This window comes from Fundulus heteroclitus, chromosome 11 (assembly GCF_011125445.2).
Source record: "Fundulus heteroclitus isolate FHET01 chromosome 11, MU-UCD_Fhet_4.1, whole genome shotgun sequence".
NCBI classification, from domain to species: domain Eukaryota; kingdom Metazoa; phylum Chordata; class Actinopteri; order Cyprinodontiformes; family Fundulidae; genus Fundulus; species Fundulus heteroclitus.
The window spans coordinates 7,761,119-7,781,833 of record NC_046371.1 but is presented as its reverse complement, the minus strand read 5'-3'; the positions used below and the strand labels follow the sequence as shown (position 1 = coordinate 7,781,833).

General features: G+C 38.2%; 1 protein-coding gene across 5 annotated transcripts in view; it reads right to left on the bottom strand.

Annotated features, from left to right (window-relative positions):
- dbn1 (drebrin 1) overlaps nt 1–20,715 on the bottom strand; it is a 106,057-nt gene that overhangs the window by 10,213 nt on the left and 75,129 nt on the right. For 4 of the 5 annotated variants that reach the window (XM_021321977.2, XM_012873402.3, XM_012873404.3 and 1 more), the window contains exons 2-10: nt 20,141–20,196; nt 16,448–16,560; nt 12,509–12,583; nt 6,658–6,801; nt 6,462–6,539; nt 2,863–3,014; nt 2,400–2,457; nt 1,560–1,616; nt 1,120–1,234 (exon numbers count right to left, since the gene is read on the bottom strand). In XM_021321977.2, coding sequence (XP_021177652.2) covers nt 1,120–1,234; nt 1,560–1,616; nt 2,400–2,457; nt 2,863–3,014; nt 6,462–6,539; nt 6,658–6,801; nt 12,509–12,583; nt 16,448–16,560; nt 20,141–20,196 — 848 coding nt within the window. The remainder of the gene's footprint in view (nt 1–1,119; nt 1,235–1,559; nt 1,617–2,399; nt 2,458–2,862; nt 3,015–6,461; nt 6,540–6,657; nt 6,802–12,508; nt 12,584–16,447; nt 16,561–20,140; nt 20,197–20,715) is intronic. The other variant, XM_021321978.2, reaches the window with a different exon arrangement.

Sequence of the window (20,715 nt, the reverse complement as noted above, 5' to 3'; positions counted from 1 at the left end):
TACCTCTGACCAATAAAAAAAAAGGGTTCAATACATAAATGTGTGCCCACTGAAAAGCACGTCCACTTATTGTAAAGTGTTTTCTGGCCAATCAAAGTGACACCATGTGACGCTATAGTCATTAAAACCGCTTTTGCTACATTTGGCCGCGTAGGCAGGCGCCAAGTCCTGCTGGAAAAATAAACGAGCATCTTCATAAAGCTTGTTGGCAGAAAAAAGCACGAAGTTCTCCAAATTGTCCTGTTATGATTTTGTTTCTTAGCCCAGGTAAAATGCTTCGGACATGATCTCTGGTTCAGGAGCGATTTAACACCATGAATGGACCAGCCGTATCCCGTGTTTTGGATAAATCTGTGCGTGGTGGCCCCTGAGTCTACCATCCACTCCTTATCAATCTCTCCCAGATTTATCAATGAGCTGTGCTTTCTACCACACTTTTTCCTTCCACTCAACTTTCCATTAGATTCCCATTTCCATCGGTTGGAGCATTCTGTAAACAGCCAGCTTATTAAACAAGCCGCCTTGTGGACGGGTTAAATGCTTTAAAATGTTCAAACCAATAACTATGTATGTAATAGAACTCATGTAACATTCACAAATGTGTGTCCTATTTAGGTTTCGCTGTTCGAACTGTGGGTGGAAGATGTCGCAGTTGGTAGCACTGCTGCCTTGCAGCAAAGAGGTCCCGGGTTTGAATCCGCCGTCTCTCACCTGGACTAAGGTAAATTAACTTTTGGATGATTCTCTTTCACCCGTCACCCTCTCAGGCGTCTCATCTTTCCATTAAACCACTTCAGCCTCAGTGGATAAAACTGTGTCTGCTCCACAGTTTTTTTTTCTCCCCCAAGTGAGTTTAAGAGAGAAATCCAGAAAACGTTTCAAGTATCAAGACACAAAGCGGGAACCCTGAAAACTAGAAAAAATTACTCAAACGAGTTGTGCCTCAGACGAGGCAGGCTTTGCGGATTTGACTGAAAAACAAACAAAAAAAACTTGTTTCAAACGCTATAGACAACTGGAGAAAGCCTGAGGAGCGTCACGTCCACTTGAAAAGCTCAGGAGTACGCCTTGCTCCTCGGAGGGAAACTAAAAGCATATGAGGGACACGAAAAAGTTTACCGGTCCTGTGGACGGAGACAGGTGAGGTGTCAACGCTGATGGTCATTGCTCTCTCCTTCAGCTTGAAAAACTCCCGCGGGTTCCCAGATCGCTGGGCGATGATGGCCTTCGCTTCCTGGAAAAGTAAAAACGCAGTGAAGAGCTACGACCGGCCTCGATCAGACCTTCAACTTTTTAGTGACTTTAACAGCCAGTAAAACAAACCCCCTGAGATAATGTTTCCTTTGGACACAAACAAAGAGACAAAGCTGTTTGCTTCTGTCTAATTTATCAAACTAACTCCCTGCTACAACTATTTTATAGAAATCCAAGAGCTTTAAAGTACAGCAGGGAAGATTAATGGGCTTAGTTTATTTTTGATTGCCTTAAAATTTCATCTTCTCTCCTTTGAATGGATTTGCTGCTGTAATTTGTGAGCTCATGTTTTTCATCAAACTGACCTCTACCTCAGACTCCTTCTTGTCCAGGTTCAGGTCCTCGATGCTCGGTTCAGATGCCTGAAAGAAACAGAAAACAAAACATGCACCTTTTTCATTAAATGGGAAATACAAAGACAGGTATGAATGCAGACTGTCACCAGCAGAGGGCAGTAGAGACTTTTATTTTATTTTTTTCAACAAATGCTCTTTGACGTTCAAAAGCTGAGAGAAAAAACTGGAGAAAATGCCAAAATTGAATAAAGAGAAAAAGATAGATTTATTTCTAAATGAATAAATATGACTGTAGTGAAGATTCTGCAGATTTTGGTCCAAATTAAAATCATGTGCAAGTAAACACCAAGAAAAACATTTTAAAGCACAAATGCATAGAGCTTAATTGCAGCCAACATATTAATAAGGCTGTAATAAAAAAAATTACTGTATAATATTTTGCATATTTTAAAGTAGAACTTTGTAGCAGTATATGTGTTCATATTAGCCTCACCATATTCCCCTATTTAATAAAAATACACTCCCAAGTTCAAAATAATACAAAATAGAAAATCACTTCTAACACACTAGACTTTTCAGCTATATTTTTAGTGTTTCCATTATTTTGCAGTTGTTTATACAACCATTGTGTCCCTAATTATTCTGCATATTGGATTTCGTTTTTATTTCTTCTCTCATCCAAATAAATCTTTTGTCCCTGGTCAAGGTCAAAATACATTATCTATACAAATATCCCAACTTGAACAACACCAGTAATTGATTTAATGATTATTTAATTTAATCATTAATGATGCTAGTAAACATATATGATTGACATTATTATTGACATAATGGTTTATCAGAACTTACTATGGTGGTCTGGTTCCTCAGCCTCTCTCTGGCCTCCTCCTCCTCCTGCATCTTCTTCCTGTTCACACAAATCAGAATAAATATATACAAATGAAGATACTTGCAGATGGAGATAAAGATTATGTGTGGATCTTTTTAACACCAGTAAATCTGTGCAAGGCATTTAAAAGAAAAAGAAAAGCCTAAGCCGAAACATAATTTTCTGTTTAGGAGCTTCAGTGATGATTTGATGTTATAGGAGCTGTGGGAGACATTTAAAATCTTTGCCCACACCTAAAAATGTCCTCTCTGCTCCTAATTTGAACTCTTAATTGCTTGAATTTACAATTACACTTTCTCAGTACATGTCCCGAAGGTCTCAGTCCTTCAATATATCTGTCAAATCCCTTGCAAACATATTTTCTGAAACACATTTGGCTCGCTTGTATCTATAATTTAGAGACAATACAAGTAGGAGGCCCACCTGTGCTCCTCAATCTGCTTCTCCCGCTCGCGGTACCTCCTCTCTCGGTTCTCCTGTTCCTTTCTCTCCAGCTCCATCCGCTCCTCCTCGAAGCGCTGCCGCTCCTCCACGGCCTTCTTTCGCTCCTCCTCCTTCCTCAGCTCCTCTTCGCGCTGGGGAGCAGAACGACAAGGTTTAAACAAGCCAAACGCAAAAACTGTGAAAAAAAAAAATCCATGCTGGGCTTTTTCTTCGCTTGAGCTCCACGGTCAATATTTAATGAACAATTAGGTCTGCAGAGATGATCGTTAAAGCTTTCCTTCCATGCAGGTCTTGCACAGGTCAAGGGTCGGGAAAAGGACAGCTAAGGTCTCTGCAGAACCCACACATGCTGGACACCACATATTTCAACTTTGACTTCCCGGGTGCTGTTAGAGAGCGACATTTACACAAACCAGCCACCACAGAGACAGTTTCTTCCCCTGAGCTGTAAACAAAATGAACATCTTACAGCCTGAGTGGTCAGCTACACTGCTGTGAAACAAAAGATGCCTAATCATGCTATTACAACTCCTCTTGTTTCTGTTCTTTACATATAAAATGGCCGTGCATACACATACATACAGCTGCTTTTGTCCGTATCTTCATGAGAATAAAATATAAATTAAAATTTATTTCAGTTTATATATTTCTACTTAAAGTCCGTACACTGCAAATTAACTGAATCTGTTTCAGGCTATAAACTCACAACCAAACCTGTTAACTAACCCTGAACAATCAGTACAGAAATTATAAGCAAATAAAGAAGAATAAACAACTCTGAACACCTGGACCTCTTCCCTGAACCTAACCAGTTAGCCCAACATTACGCAACAAGACAAATTAACTTTAACAGTCTTGCACAAATTATGGTTTATTCTAATTCACAATGACTCTTTTGCTTTATTTATTAAGCCTCCCCAAGTCAACCCATTTTCCAACCAAAACCAATTAGTCTAAAATGATAGCAACAGAGAAAAGGATAAACAAACTCAAATTAAATCCATTTTAGCAGTCTCCTTTCATAACTTGTAGTTTATTCTACTTCATAATAAGTATGGTAGATGGAAAACATCTAGAGTTATTTTCCCCTTAAACTGAGTGGAGATGTTGCCTAAACCTAACCAACCTAAACATTTCTAACAATCATAAGTTGAATAAAAAAAAAAGAAATTCACGTGGGTTTGATCATGTAATTGACTCTAAACTAGGGACATTTCCCTGATTAATCTGCAAGTCCGCTGTTTTCTTTCAGACTTTCATTTCTATTAACTCCCAAACATATAACCTTCTACTTTTATTATATGATATGAAATCTGATCTATTTAATTTAATCATTAATGATTCTAGTAAACAACTTAATGATTGTGTAAAGAGCTTAAAGTGGAGCAACATCACAACAACAAATCAATAACAACATAGATGAAAATCATGTTTTTTTCCCACCTTAAATAGGTTTGGGCAATAATGTGTCTAGTAAGGTCTGTTTAAAGCTCAGTAAATAATGGCAGTTTACTTCAATTTCTCTGCTTCCACAATATCCAGTCTGAGAAACAATAAAACTAACCATATCCCTTATTTATTAACAGATTTATTATTTTTCCAGCTACAACTTACTTTAGAGTCTCTCTTTCGTTTGAAGGGTAAATACAACAACTGGTGGCTCGACGATTTATGCTGTCGTTTTGCATTTCATCTTAAGACGCCACAGGCAAAAAAGCAGAAAGACTCACCGACAAATGATTCTCACCATTTTTCAACACCAGCTTCACTGGGATTCACAAGAACTATTGTAGACTATTCAGGCCGTAAGAAACCCATTGAGAAAATCACATCTGTACAGCCAGCAGCAGGTTTAATGTACTTTACAAAGTACTTTAATTTGCCCCTTTTTGACCATATTTTATCATTTTGATTTATAGTACATGAGGCGTCCTGAGGATCCTTCAGAGTTTATTTTTGCAATTTGCTGCAGTTTTACTCATTTTCAATCCAGTGTCCTACCAGGTTTGCAGTGTGTCTCAACAGAAGTGTCAGACCTGATCTCAAGGTCATAAAATAGGCATATAAGTCAGATCTGGCAATCTTTGTTTGCTGGTTATTAACTTTTTAGTTTGAGCTTAGCCCCTGCCAGCATATTTAATCACCAATTAATAATTTATCTGTTAGCAATTGTTAGCTCATTTAGCATATTAGCTTAGCCTAGCATCTCCTGGTGCAAACATACATTTTATTTGCAGTGACTACTAATACATGAATTTAAGATAGATTTAGGAATAAGCTTAACACATAGCAGTGAATATGAAATTAGAAATTACTGCTTGTGTTATTTATAGGCCTACTGAGTCTGTTAGCTACTAATAGCTCCTCTGCTGACCCTAGCACCGGAAACAAAAAAATACTTGGTGCATTGTTTTGGTCAAGCTAATATTTCTAGCTAATTTTAGCCTGGTAGCTAGCTCAGTAGATACTGGTAAACATTATTGTTCATACAGTTTAAATCTCACTAAAGATGACTGTTGAAAAACAAGCAACCGATCATTTGCTGTCTCCTCCATGCTGTTGGTGAGGATTGTGATCCTGACTCTATTATCAACTAAAGTAATTCCTTCATCCGTTTTGTCTTATCACTCTCCTGCATTGAACTGTGCTGAATTAATAAATAATAGAATAGCTATCAGACTGAGACGAGGCACAATAATGTTTTGTTAATGATCAATGTCTTACTGATTTAAAAATAAAATGTACTTAGTCTGGTTAACATTTACTAATTGGAGCAGTGTAATTGGGATTTGGAACCATCTCTCAATGACCGAAGAAAATCCAGCAAACAACTGACATGGGGTTAGAGCGATGGGTTATCTATAGTTACTGATAGCAAACAGGCTTAAATCGGAGATAACCAGAGAGAATTTGCACAGGTATACGGTTATTGATCTGCTCTAAGCCACATCTTTAGCTAATAGCACTTGTGAATTGCATTGTTGGAGGTAAAGTCCAACTGTCTTTTTTAAAAGATTTTTAATTCATTCATGAAAAAGAGGAGATTTTTTTTCTAGTGCTAGTAAAAACAGCCATAAGAACCAATTTGAGATAGGTTATTTGCTAAATTTCCATGTATATGTCTCTACAAAACAGGTTTATTTCTTAGTTATAGAGTTATATGGCTTAACAATCAAAAAACCTTTCTGTGAAACAAATATGGCAGCACAGAAAAACTGCCTCAAAAATAATAACTAAAGCATCTCCTAAAAGATTCTTCAAAGAAAAGAAATAAAAAGGAAATCTAATGGCTCCACATTTCCATACCAGATGTGAGTCATCTTGTATGACAGATATTGAAACTCAGTCCACAAAGACAAAGAGAAACAATAACCTCCACTTTAATTATACAACCTCTTAACGCTTCAGTTCTTATCTCTCATACCTGTTTTGCAATGAAAAACTATGAGTAACATTCCCATTTATGAAATAATCCTGTTATTATAATAAACCATAGCTATCCCCTGACAATGAAAGCAAAATTAAACGCTTTTCCTTTTGTATTTCTCTCCTCTTCTTGTTTTGAGTTCAGTGTGTACCTTGGCTTGTTCCCAAAACTCCTCTCTATTGATTTTTTTCATCTCCACCTCTGCATTGGTCTTCTGGTACACAGTGCCCTGCAACACGAGTTAAGCACAAATATTTTTCTCAGCTAGTAATGTAATCAAAGAAAGTAAATCAAATTTAACAAAGTAAAACTTTTAATTTTATTTTATGATGTTCCGGTTTTTGTACCACATCTGCATGCTCTTCATCCCGGGTTTTCAGACGACTCAGTACCGGGCTTGCCACCGCCGCCGTCCCATTGGTTAGCCGCTGCCCGATAGCTGATGGATCAATGTCATCCAGGTTGCTGGCATTTACGGTGACCTCCACACCCTGAAAAAACAAAGATGAAAAAAAGTTGGAAAATAATTAATGTAGTTCTTTTTAATTAAATGAACTCTGGTTTCACAGTTTTATTTGTCATTATTTATATACAATCTTCTTCTTAATGTGAAAAATATTTAATTTAATTTTATTATTTGGTAGAAGAATTAGTACAAGAATTGCAAATCAGATGTATATTTTGATAAGCACACAGCTTCTGGTCACCTTAATACTCTTGTTGCACATGCTGGTTAAGAAAACCAAAGGAACACCATTTAACGTACTTTGCCAGAGACTTTTAATCCTTTTTCACTAAATATTACATTAAAGTTAAGTTTTCCTTTCAAGATAAATGTCAGAGTAAAGTCTGTAAATAAATAACTTTGTTCAAGCAGAGTCTAGGTTTCTCAAGCTATCAGCTACCCAAGCTACTAATAAACTCTGTTAAGTTAGTTTAAACTAAAAAGCCACTGCATTTAAAAGCAACTGAAGTCCAAAACGTCTGTTAACTAGTCCTGAAGCCACTCGTTATAAAACAACAACATACAAAGAAAGTCGAGATAACAGCCATTCCGACGCTAACAGTTGCAGAAGCTAATAGGCATCCACCTACTACTGTTATGTAAAATTTCATTAGTTGTTATATTAATCATTTTTATGGAAAATAATAAGAGGTACTTCTGGTCCCCAAACTGTGTCTCCCCTCTGAGGCATAAAACACACAGGGTGTTTGCTTTAAGGTCTGAAAGCTATTTCATGGTTCTTGAGGTCATCTGGGTTGACACCCTAATAGGACATCTGGGTGCTAAATCAGCCTTACTTCATGAAGACCCTCGAGAGAATAGTCTCCTTGTTTTGGGAGCAGAAATAACTTGGAGCCACAGTGTCTGCGCACACAACACCTAAACTGATCAGGAGGGGGTGGTCAGTCTGATAAAAGATGGGTTTGCGAAAATGAGGGCAGACAAAAGAGCTTGCAATGGCTGGGAGAAGGACGTCGGTAACATACTGAAACTAAGCTTGTAAGTTTTTCTTTGTCTCTTTGGAATTCCAAATAAAATAAATATGCATATTTTAAATGTTTTCCTCGGATAATTGTTTCTCCTTTACTACCAAATCTTGAAATGGGGTGAGACCGGGCTGTGAGAAATAGGCAGGAGCAGGCCCATATTAATTTAAACACTACTCAGTCAAGATAACAGCTACAAAGCTAACAGTTACTAAACCACTTACTACTCAAAGCCAAGCTAACAGCTACTCAGAGTCAAGCCAGTGGCTACTGAAGCTAACCATGGGTGATGCTAACAGCTACTCAGAATAAGGCTAACGGCAGTATGAAGTTGAAAAGCTACTGAAGCTAATAAGTACCCAGCCTAACAATTGCAAGTCAAGATTATAGCTACTAAAGCTAACAGCTTCTCAAGTTAATAGCTACTGACATTAAAACTGTCAAGCCCACAGAAACTCAGGTTAACATCTATTCAAAGTTGATCTAAGAGTTCATCACGGGAACCCTATTGTTTACAAAGTTAATCGCAACAATATTCGCAACAATATTTTTATAGGATAGTTCGCTAAATTCAGTACTGCTAAAATGGCTAAAATATCCCACCACTCTTCATGCAAGTTGGCTTCACTTTCACAGTTACTAACTTCTACTGATGCTTTTGGATTAGATGGCAGGCTAGTAGCTGGACACATTTATTTAGTCATGTAAACAAATGCTGTTAGCATAGCAACAATGCATTATATTGCCTGAAAAAAAAAAACAGATGCAAGTGTGGTAATATTGAGGTAGAGTAAAAAAAAAAACTACTAGATTTAAGAGCTGTTTGAATATATGGAAATTATCTCTTGAATGGTTACAGTTGAGATGCTAACTGCTCAGAATTGTTGCACAAAACCCTGTGTCAAAAAATAAACTATCACTGGGACCAAGAGTTAATTATACTGTAAAACACATCTGACTTACATTTTTCCCCTGCAGCGATGCAACTTTTAAAAGATGCAGAGTTGATTGACGTGAGTAAATGTTCTGATATGAGGCTCTTAAATATGCTGTAGATCAGTGTATTTAATTAATATTGGTTGTTCTTCAGTCACGCTGAGCTGCAGTTTTACTGTGAAGCATTGCAGAGGGTCAGGTTCAGTACGGGATTATTTACAACAGATGTATTAATTAAGCAAACCGGCATTATGATAGTTCTGCCATACTCCTGGTGGATGGCGCCACGTCATATCTGCTCATCGCGTCCATTGTGGGGCTATATTTAGCCTCAAAAAGGACCATCAAAACACTATCAGGATGGATGCTTGGTGTATAACCTTACTTTTTCATAATCAAATTGTTTTTGGTCTTTTTTAAGGCTATATACCTTTAGAAAAGGCTCACTGAGATGTCAAAAAACAGTGTTGGTGCAGGCCAGCGGTGTACTAAGGTGCCCCCTCTAGTCAGTACAGATGTTAGGAGACAGAAGGACTCCATTAAAAATAATATTACTATTGGATGATGTCTCCCACCACATGCATGAAGCTTTTGCAGAGCTGGAGAGCTCATTTAGTGACAGACTGCTGCATCCTAAATGCACAAAGGAGCATTATTGTGGATCCTTCCTCCCCCCGGTTGTTAGACTTTATAATCATCAGTATTCTCAACAGACTCAATTAGTGTTTACATCCCTGCTATTTTTGCAGTTCAGTATTTCTTGTAAATGGACAGTTGTTTTTTTAAAGAACAAACACTTGTAGCCCTACAGTATTGTTTCTTATGTTGAACATTTGCACTTACTGTACAGTCTCATAATTATTATTTTTTGTTTTTATATATTTTTTATCTTTGTGTTTATCAGCATGCTTCCGTTGGCCTTTAACTTTGCTGCTGGTACACCTAAATTTCCCAGCTGAGGGACAATAAAGGTCTTTTCTATTTTGTTTTATTCCACCTTATGGCTGTAGCAGAGCTGCTGTCTTAATGGAGGGAAGAACATCAGTGCCTAATTAAGGCTTCTTCAGAGTTTTAGACTGCATGTTTGCAAACGTTCTTGTTTAACACAACCAATCCTGTGACAAATTATTATTCTTGGACTTTGTGGGGCTGCATGAAATTAATCTCAGCTCCTGCAATGCCCTCTAAAGTGATGTAAACACAATATGTGCATCCCTAAAAGGGCTATTTAAAACCCTGCCGGTGTGATGAAGTTGGCGCTGTGTGGGAGAGAAAGCTGCCACTTAGAGTAATGACACTCCAACACACACTCTGCTCAGCTGTTAGAAAAAAAATATAAATAAAACATCACCTCTGCTTTAATCTCCATCTTTTTATCTGCTTTATACATCCTAAAATACACTCAGCCAGGTGTGCAGGAGTGAAAACACTGCTTTGTATGATTCCCTCCACACACACATCAGCTCCATGCTCTCAGCACGAAGAGATTACTTTAAAAAGAGATGCAATTTGTCACACACACTTGTTCCTCCTCTTTGATCCTCCTACAGGTTTTAATGTGATGAAGCTCCTTTCACTGCCAACGGTTTGATGAAAACGTTCAGGTCTTGTCCAAACTAAACACAGACATTTTGCAGAATTCCTTTTTTTTCTGAATCCTTCTCCATTGAAGCCACATGTTTGGTGAGGGAAAAAAATGATTTTCTAATGTAAATGTTCTTTTTTTAAACGCAGTGATTCTGTGTTTAAATGGGAGAGGATGACGGTGCTGCATTCTGCAGTCCAACTCTTTGCAGGATCGGCGTTTGAAACCTTGAATTTCACCTGTAGTCCACCCAATACCAGACAGAAAAATTATTCACTATCAGACTGTGTGTGTTTTGCTTCTGCAAAATGATACCATGTAAAGGTAGTGTCTTACAAAAGTATTCATATCCCTTAAACCTAATTTTGTTAATTTTGTGAGAACACAACCAAAAGCTTTAATGTATTTTTCGCAGAATTCTAGTTCCACACAAGGTTGTTAATAATTGGTACGTGGAAGGAAAATTATGCAAAGTTTTCAGATAACATTTAGAAATAAAGAGCTGATGTGCATTTGCACTGAACCCTCAGACTCCAGAGTCACCATTTTTTTTTATTACAGATGTAGGTATATCTCTGGCAACTTTGTACATCTGTGGACTGAAATTCAAGCTCAGTCAGGTTGAATCAAGAGCAGATGTAAACATAAATTTTCAAGTGTTGTTACAGATTTTCATTTTATACTAGCAGTTGTGGTTCTAATTTGCTGTGTGTGTGTGTGTGTGTGTGGGGGGGGGGGGGGGTTTAGGGGTGCAACACCTCAATTTTTAAGTCACTATTAAAAGGCATCACTGTAAAAGGCAGAAAAGGAAGTTACAGTTTATGTTTTCTAATCATAGAAAATGTATTTAGTTTTATGTATCCAGGTGCCAGGACCAGTTCTATTGGGACACTGGTCCCTATTGGCCCCTGTTGGCCCCTGTTGGCCCCTGTCTAGAACCGCCCATGCAGACTAGGACTTTGACTCGTCCCTTCTAACATATGAATACACTTTGATCTAAACCACGCCACTGTAGCTCTGGTTGGCTGTTTAAGGTGGTTCTCCTGCTGGAAGGTGAATTTCAACCCCAGTCTCATGTCTTCCTGCCAGGTTTTCTTCCCAGTTTGTCCTGAATCTATCTCCATCTACGTTCCCATCAGTTCTGACCAGCTTCCCTGTCCCTGATTAAGTAAAGCATCCTAAAGCACAGTGCTACCACCACCATGTTTTAGTTGTGAGGGTGATTTGTTCAGGGTGATGTGCAGTGTTCGTTTTTTCAGCTCTAAGAATGTTTGCATTTAAAGGGAAAAAACAGCTGAATTTTGTCTCATCTGAACAGAGCACCTTCTGCCACATATTTGCTGTTCCCCTCAATTGGTTTTTGGCAAACTGTAAATTGGACTTCTGATTGAATTTTTTTTTCTTTTTACTTTATTGCCAAGTAGGCAATTTACATGCAAACATTTTTGTCCTGAGACTGGAACCAAGCCCTCAAATCAATATTTAAATAGGCAAACCAAAGTTTTTTCATCACACTATCACGGTCACGTCAGACATGTAGCCCAAACATCAGCCGTGGAAAAGAAGTATGCTACTTAAGAAAAGTTGTAATAGCGTATCATAGTTTTTTAAAGTTCTGTACTTCCATTATGTAGACGTATTTATTTATTTTGTATCCAGTGGTCTATATCTGGTGGATTGTCCACTGGTATTCTCTAACAAACCTCTGATGCATTCAAAGGACAGCTGTATTTATACTGCGATGAAATCACAGACACGATTAAAAAATGAAGTGACTTCTGAAAGAAAGCAGATTCAGTGGATTTTATTTAGGGGAATCAAACTAAAAGCTACACTTTTCAGATTTTCATTTGTAAAAAAAAAAAATAAAAAATAAATAAAGAGAGAATAGACAACAAAATATAATTTTACTTGTACTTCACAGGTTTGCACCACTTTATGTTGGTCTGTCACATAAAATCCACTGAAATGAATAGCCTAGTTGTGTTGAAACAAAATGTAAAAACGTTCGGATACTAATCATTTTGGAAGGCACTGTGATTAATAAAACTCACAAATCTAACAGAATAATTTGGCTTTACTTGTGCTGTCATTAGTGTTAATTTATGTTTGATCTAACCACCAACGGTCACTCAGTTTTTGTATTCTTATGGCTCATGTTACTCATGTAGGAAAGAGGTTCTGACCTGGAAGAAGTCTGCAATGGTGGACACGTGGCTGGCACAAGCACACTTCCTGGCATCTGGAACATCTTCTCCCACCTGTCGCAGACAAAAAAAAGCTTTGCTTTACACAGAAATGAGACAGAAAAAGGACGGAGTGACACCCTGGAGTGTGTAATTGTTGGTTTTTGAAAAGTTAGTGAAGTCTTTAAACTCCTAAATAAAAAAGCTGCTATTAAAGACCAGACTAAGGACAGAAGTGGTCAGGAGAAATCAAACTGGACAGGATGCATTATTTATTTATATTTTTAGATGAAAATAATATTTTGATAAAATGTTGCTATAATAAATTTATTGTTGCCGATCCAGAGCAAAAACTTTAACTTGAGTAGCTATGGCCTTTTAAAGCATGGGTGACATCATCATTATCTTTATTAGTCATTGCAACTTTTGTACATCCCAGTGAGGGTGGTCCTCTGCATTTAACTCATCCCTCAGGGAGCAGTCGGCTGTCGCTGTGCAGCGTCCGGGGAGCATTCTGGGGCAAAATGTGTTGCTCAGAGACCCAGGCTAGCAGTATGTGGGATTCAAACCGGGGAACTTGCTGTCTTTCAAAGACACAAGCACCCTGCTCTAACCTCTAGACCACAACTCCCCTCTGACATCTTTCAGTAGGTATCTGATCCACCCATGAATCTGGTGCTAGATCTAAATCTAAGCACAAAATGAGCTAAAGTAAGAGATAAAATTTAATAACTAGAACATTTCTTAAAGAAAAATCTTGACCCATGACTGGCAGAACCTTCAGGAGTCCACATATAAGATTTTTTCTTTTCATATACTTGTGCATTGTTTTATGCAGGCGATGTGACATTCAGAGAAATTCAGAGCAAAACTAAATGGCAGTGAACTGGAGTTGTGTTTTCTATACTTTGGGGTAAATAACAAGATAAATAAATATATAAATAAGAACACAGCAGTGCAAGGTGCAAGTAATGTACAAAATGTATACATGAAGATTCAACTATAAACATGAAAGTTGTGTTTTGCAACATGCTTTTTTTCCACAAGGTTAAGAAAACAGTAAAACTTAAATGGATGACTAATAGCATCAAACAGTAGCAAGCCTCTTTCAGTGCATTGGGGTCCTTCATAAAAGTGTTAAATGAAAAACGTTTACGGTGACCTGCGACTCTAAAGCCCTCCAAAGATTACGCCCTGAATTCTGTCCGGCCACTTTATTAGGTACACCTGTTTGATCCAACAATCCAGCTAAGTGGCAGGAAGGAACTCGTTGAATTTAGACATTTAGTCCTTTAAAGCGTACTTCAGAATGAGGAAGCCATGAGCGAGCAGAAAAACAACTGTACCATTTTCCAAACTCACTACTACAGAGTTGAGAAAAGCAATGGAATCCAACCGATAAGTCTAACCCTTGAGGCAACGATGAGGTACAGGCTTTTCTGAGCATCGGAGGAGACTGCAATATTCAGCAGTAGCAGCTATTAAGCGGTCCAGGTTCAATGGAAAAACAAGTTTGAGTAGAGTGGAGCTGTGCGAAGCTGGAACCTTCAGTGGAAAAGGGGCAAAAGTGGCTGGCAGGAATGTTCAGACATGTTCAAGAGGACTTGATGTTTTTCTCAGTGTGCCCAAAAGTGGAGCCCCGCTGGGAAAGTTTAGTGCATGAAACCTGAGACTCTGGAACTAAAATAAGATCTGTAATTTGCTATTTTGTACTCTCCTAACAGTTTAAGTAGAAGGCAACTGGACTTCCTCTTTCAGACATTCTTACTCTCTTTCAGATGAAAAGAGAAATGACTGAGAATCTAAACCAGCGTATCTCACACTTTAAAAATATAAGATGGATCAAAGTCTTAAAAGATTTTTATGGCTGCAAATTTAAAAGAAACTGCAGCTTTTCTTGCACTGACAACAACACTAAAACACCACCTATGCAGTAAAAAAAAAATGACTTTGACCAACTGAAGAAAAGAAAAACGTTCTTAAAAAAGAAACCTCAGCTTCACTGGATATTTCTTATTTCAAACGTGTTTTTTCCCCATCATGACTCATTAGTTTCCATCTGAGTGACCACATTCGGCAGCAGCTTGATGCCTGCATGGTCTCATTTGGTACTTTTGTTCATCAATGTCTGTTGAGTTACTGAAACAGTTTTCATTATAACAGGCTGACTGTACTTCACTAATCACAGCTCATTCATACCAGCACAAAGCAAACACAGCAAGCACCAATTAGACAGGAAAAAAAAGGCTCATCTCAATTTATCTAAATTTCATCTTTTTTTGTGTGTGTGTGCCAGGATCAGACAAAAATACAGCTGTAAAGTTTAATTTGAGAACTTTAATTCCCCTTTTTGACCGGCTTGGCTCATTTTAGCCCAGTCTGTTGTCTCTTATGGCTGTTTCTGTTATTTGATTTTGAAAAACACCAATGGCTGTGATCCCAGCTTCAATTAACCACCAAATGGCTTCCTGTCTGACTCTTTCAATCACTATTTGCTGGATTCATTAACGGATCTCTGGACGAAATGTTTCCTCTCACCTCTGCAGCTTTGGTCCTGAGAACCAAGACAAAAAAACAGGCAGTAATTAAACATAATCTTTCTTTCTTTCTTTCTTTCTTTCTTTCTTTCTTTCTTTCTTTCTTTCTTTCTTTCTTTCTTTCTTTCTTTCTTTCTTTCTTTCTTTCTTTCTTTCTCTTCATCCTTCTGCACTCTGTCATTATGTACTTGCTCAGCGAGCCCCTGCTGCTGTCAGGTTCACAAAGTAAAACATTCATCTCGAGGCTCTCAGAAGGAGTCCGACTGCGTTCAAATGCTTTTAATGCGCTTTGTCAGAGACTGAATGAGCTCAACTTCACTAATTATTCGTTTCTTCTTTCTTTTTTTTTCATCTACATTATGTATTTTCTTTGCTCCATTACATTTGATGTTATTTTAGTTCTTTCAATTTGGCCTGATTTTTGAGAGGTCATAATTTGGGTGATTAAAATCAAACTTTAAACAGACTTTCACTAATTTTGCATTTTTACTAATGTGGATAAAAAAATATAGGCCACTTTCCAAATATTTAATATATTATTCCCATTTATTCAATCTATAAAAAATCCCAATACATCATAGTTTGGACCAGCAGATTAATTTTACACTATTTTACTACTTTTTGAGGAACGATTAGTGAAAGCTACAAAAAGATGATTAACTGAAGGATAATGCATCTCTCAGGTGTTGTGCTGTATTTTTTCGTAAGTTAGAATGATCTGGTAGATCTGCTAGAATGAGCCTTATCTGGTTCTCTGAAAGCATCCTATCTAGCTCATAAAATGCTAATTTATCAATAAATCTCACTCTGTTCAATGCAACCCTCCAATATATCTTAACAATTATGATAATATATCTACCACTGATTAACATGCTGAATCCTGTTAAGTATGAGTGAACTAATGACTTCCTATTTTTTTGTAGTAAAATAATTAAAGGAGGTCTCTGTAGCTACTAGGCTAAGCTAACAGGTAGCTAATAAATTTAGCCTCGAGAAATGAAGGGTTGACAAAGGTGTATGAACCGCTGTGATGATTCTTTTTTAAGTTGGTCTGTGGACCCTGTTTAATAACAACTGAACTCAAGAATTTAGGAATTATTTATGAAACAGTAACAAAACGCAACACCAGTGGGTGCTATAGGCTAACATGCTAAGGTAATATTTAGCAACCAAAATAAGCATGAATGAACCAAGCAGTGATTAGGAGGGCGTATTGACCCATGTCATGAAAGATTTTAAAAATACTTAAAATGATCTACGGTCATTCCCTAAAAGATAAACTGCTTAATTAAAAATGTGTTCTGTGACCCTTTACAGTGCAGAGATTCTCCTTTAATTCACTGAAGGACATTTCTGCTTCCCCTCCCCTCCCCTCCTGTCTCCCCCTCAAACAGCGACTCACCCAGTTGATGAGGATGTATCGTGGCAGAGCGGCAGTGGGTTCCTTCAGGCTGCAGAAGCCGTACATCACCCTGCTATTGTCGAAGGTCAGCGTGATCTCTGCCAGACCCCCTCCTGCAGGAAGGAACAGGAGACGCTTTTACTGCTGCTGTGCTTTCTTACTCATTTTTAAACACTTAATTTTGACTATCTTTGCCTCCGACGCTTTATAACAGCTCACAATTTGAAGGCACAAGTAAAGTGTAAAACATGAAATATAAAAAAAAGGTAAAAGTCTCAATATTTTAGAGCTCTTTGGGATTACTAATGCAGAACCTTGCAAAAGGTAATGTTTCCTGAAAGTCACATGAACTCTTTCATTGGGGTTTTATGCAATAGGTCAATAGGTGGAGAACTGGGAGTAATTTCATATGCAAAGTTCTGTGAAGGCCACAAAGGTTTGTAAAAAAAAAAAAAAAAATCAAACAGCATCAGACAAATCAATGAACACACCAGAGAGTTTTGTGATAACATTGTGGAGAAGTTTAAGCAAGACAGTTTAAACCGAGCGCTATTTCACTGGTACTGTGTCATACAAAGGGCTACCAGTACTAACCTTTAAACTAGAGTTCACCTTAACCTTACGTAAAATAAACATCTTTAAATGCTATTTTTCAGATGTCCTTGTTAAATCTATATAAATGCAAGTGTGATTAAAAAGGAAGAACAGTGGCATAAAATAGTAGTTTAGATCGGGCACCGTGTTGGTGACCCGGGACCTAAACGGACAGGCTGGGCAAGGAGCAGATTAATCAGAGAAGCTGCAACCTTCAAATACCTGCAAAGCTCCACAGCTCAGGTGGGAAAATATCCTGAAAGGTCAAATTTTAGTCATAGCGAGAAGAAAGCCATCGTTGAAAGAAAGCCTTATGATGGCCCCTCTGCAATTCACCACAAGCTATGCAGGGGACACAAAACACACACGAACGAAGCAGCTCTGGTCAGATGAGTTTAAAATTGACTTTTTGGCCTTCAATACAAATGCAAGGAATTACAGTAACAATGCACATCACCCTGAACATGTCCTCCACACTGTCTAACACGGTGTTGGTAGCATCATGCTTTTTCTATCCAGCTGGGACAGGAAACCTAGTTAGAGATGACGGGAAGGTGGAAGGAGCTAAAAACCTGTCAGAAGTTGCAAAGGACATGAGTCTCGGACAGAGGTTCACCTTCCAGCCGGACAACAACATTAAACATACAGCCAAAGTTACGGTTTATATCAAAGAATAATCCTCTGGTGAAATGATCCAGTCAAAGTCCAGACCAATGTTCAGTTGAGAATCTGTGGCAACACTTTAAAATTGATGTTGACGGAGGTTCTCCATCCAACCCAGGATGTGGAAACCTGGTAGACCCTCCAAATACCCGGTGGTTCAACTCAGGGGGATTAAATAGAAAAAAACCTGTTTCATCTTTCAGAATTTTATATGATATTTGCATGACTTTCCTTCCATTTCCCAGTTATGCACTACTTTGTATTGGTCTGTCAATCCCCGTAAAATACGTTGAGGTTTGTCTTGCCAATGATTAAGTTAAAGCAGCATGAATACTTTTGCAAGACAGTACATTGGCTAAAAACTGCAGTGCATGAACTGGTCTATTGTGAGCAACCCCTTCAGCAACGCTGCAACAGGCTGCCTCCAGCTGGTTAAAGCAGAAGGCTGGACGTCCTGGCTCTGGTTCACGTGGAGGTCCCGTCCTAAGTGTTAGTAGTGTTTACTTGTTTAGAGCATGTGCTGTCTACGCCCCTGGCACAGACACAGCTGGGGTTTATAGTTGCTAATTACTACTGGAAGCTAGAAAATATGAGGTAAAGCTTCTTTATAGATGCTCTGAACGGACAGAGGACAGAGAGGCAACACAAATAAAAAAGGCAAAGACCAAAGATGCTTGTCCAGCAACAACAACAGAAGTGTAAGCAGAATATTAAAACCGTAGATGTGCTCTGCACAGTTAAATTCTGATGTAATTTGTTCCTTTTTCTAACTTGTTTCACATCTTTGGGCACTGCCTTAAAGGAGCTATAAGTAATACTGACACCTTGTGGCTCAAATCGGTACAACAGCTTACCAATCACAACAATCTAATATGCCGTTTTTAAACGGTGTGTTGCTGTTGTGAATTTTTACTTCCACAGGACCGGTATACGATGTTGTATTCTGTTCTGTTTCTGGTCTGCTTCTCTTACTGGCTTCCATATTAGTAGGCTGCTGCTCTTTTGCCAAAATAAATTACCAAATGCTGTGCTCTGTGTTGGGAACTCTGGGGACTCTCATATGATTGGCTCAGGAACCAGGAAGTAAACACGGGCTACACTCTGAACCGAAGTAGTTCTGGACTGTACTTCTAGGTATGAAAGGAGGAAAAACGTGACTAAGACATCGTTGATGGAGAGGACCGATTGTTTATAGGGAATGCTACTTTCATCTCGGGTAACAAATGAGAATGATTTAGGTTGATATTATAGTAAATATCTTACTTATAGCTTCTTTAAGATGCACCCCATGGTGAAAATGCAAATTATAGTAATCTGTTGGCTTGCTAAAATAGATAAAGGGGGAATTTTACGAAACATTAACTCTGTGGTTCTCAAATGCTTTCTGTTGCACCCCCCCCCCCTTCTTGAAGAAGGAAAATTATCAGGTCCCCCAATCCCAACAAAATGGGATTAAAACATTTTGTTTTAACGCAGTAAAGCTGTCGCTCTGAAGATGACCCAGAATCCCTTTTAAAATTAATAACATATATATGGGCTCATTTATACCATATAACAATGGTTTCTAACAACTAGAATGTTTCAACATTGACACATTTTTTAACTAAATAATATTAACAACAACATAACTGGCTTTTAGCCCGATTCGTACCTGCAGTCAAAACAAAGGATGAACCAAAAATGGAAAGATGGCATGTTACTTTTAACTAGCTATGAACCTCATATGGCCAAAATAATATCAAGCCAACATGTTTCAAATAAAAACTTCAGTCACATTAAGTTTTGTACTTAAGGAGTTTATTCATCATACTACTGACCGCAGGTACAGACCAAACAGCCGGGGGTGCTGTTGTCACATTTTAAAGGCCTGTATTTTCTAGACAGAAAAAGTCTGTTGTTGCAACACTCAACATTTCCCAGAAACTATCTGAGAGCATCACTGAGTGGGCAGGGGGGGTTCTTTTATAGCTGAAAGTAAACATAGTTGTGTAAATCCAAGATATCAGAGCTGCCTTCAGCGACCATTTGTGACCAACTTGGAACGTTTTACACCAAACCTGGGCTGTGTTTTTCTCCCCCTCTGCTATTGAAGCATTTAGTCCATATGTACATTCGCTAATTTATGAGTAACCATTCACACAGCAGTTGCAGTAACAACATTGCACCGTGCAAGGACAGGCTGAATGCGTATGAATGAAATCCAAAGAAGCAGCGCTAATCTGTTCTGATCCTTGGGAGCATCATTAGCAGCGACGGCGGATGTCTCTCTGACGTCTGAGAAACAAAGTCAGACGATGGAGAACCTGCAGAGCTCATCAGCTTTACAGCCTCATGTCCAATTTTCATTAAAAACAAGGAAATTGCAACAGTGATCCCGGGGGGGGACCTGGCAGAGATGAAATGAGGGGTGGGAATAAAAGCCATGGATAAACGTACCTCCAGATGCAGCCAGTGTCAGGTCGTTACTTTCATCCTCATAGGTGTACAAGGCCCTGTTGTCAACACAGAGAGGGGGGGGGTGTTAATTAGGCAGAGATCCTTCATTAGAAACACAGCAGTTACAGGAAATCACTGAGCTAAAAGTAGCTGACTGATAAAGACAGAAAACAAGCCAAAGCAGTTGACACAAGCATACATTTATTTATGTCTGTTTAGCTGAGAAGGACTCAAACTTTAACATTTATTCTTCATCCGGAGTTGTTTAAGAGCTTGTTTTTAAAATATTATTTGATGAATATCAGAATAAAAGTGGATTTGTAGTTTCAGAAACTTTCTGTTTTAAAGTCCATCAAAAGGAGGCAGAGATTTATGAGCATATTAAATTGAAACTGGGATTGAGGTAGAAAAGCCATTAATCTATTGAGGTTTAAGCACCAGATAAGAACCTGGAAAGTACTATATATGAGAGAGAGAGAGAGAGAGAGAGAGAGAGAGAGAGAGAGAGAGAGAGAGAGAGAGAGAGAGAGAGAGAGAGAGAGAGAGAGAGAGAGAGAGAGAGAGAGAGAGAGAGA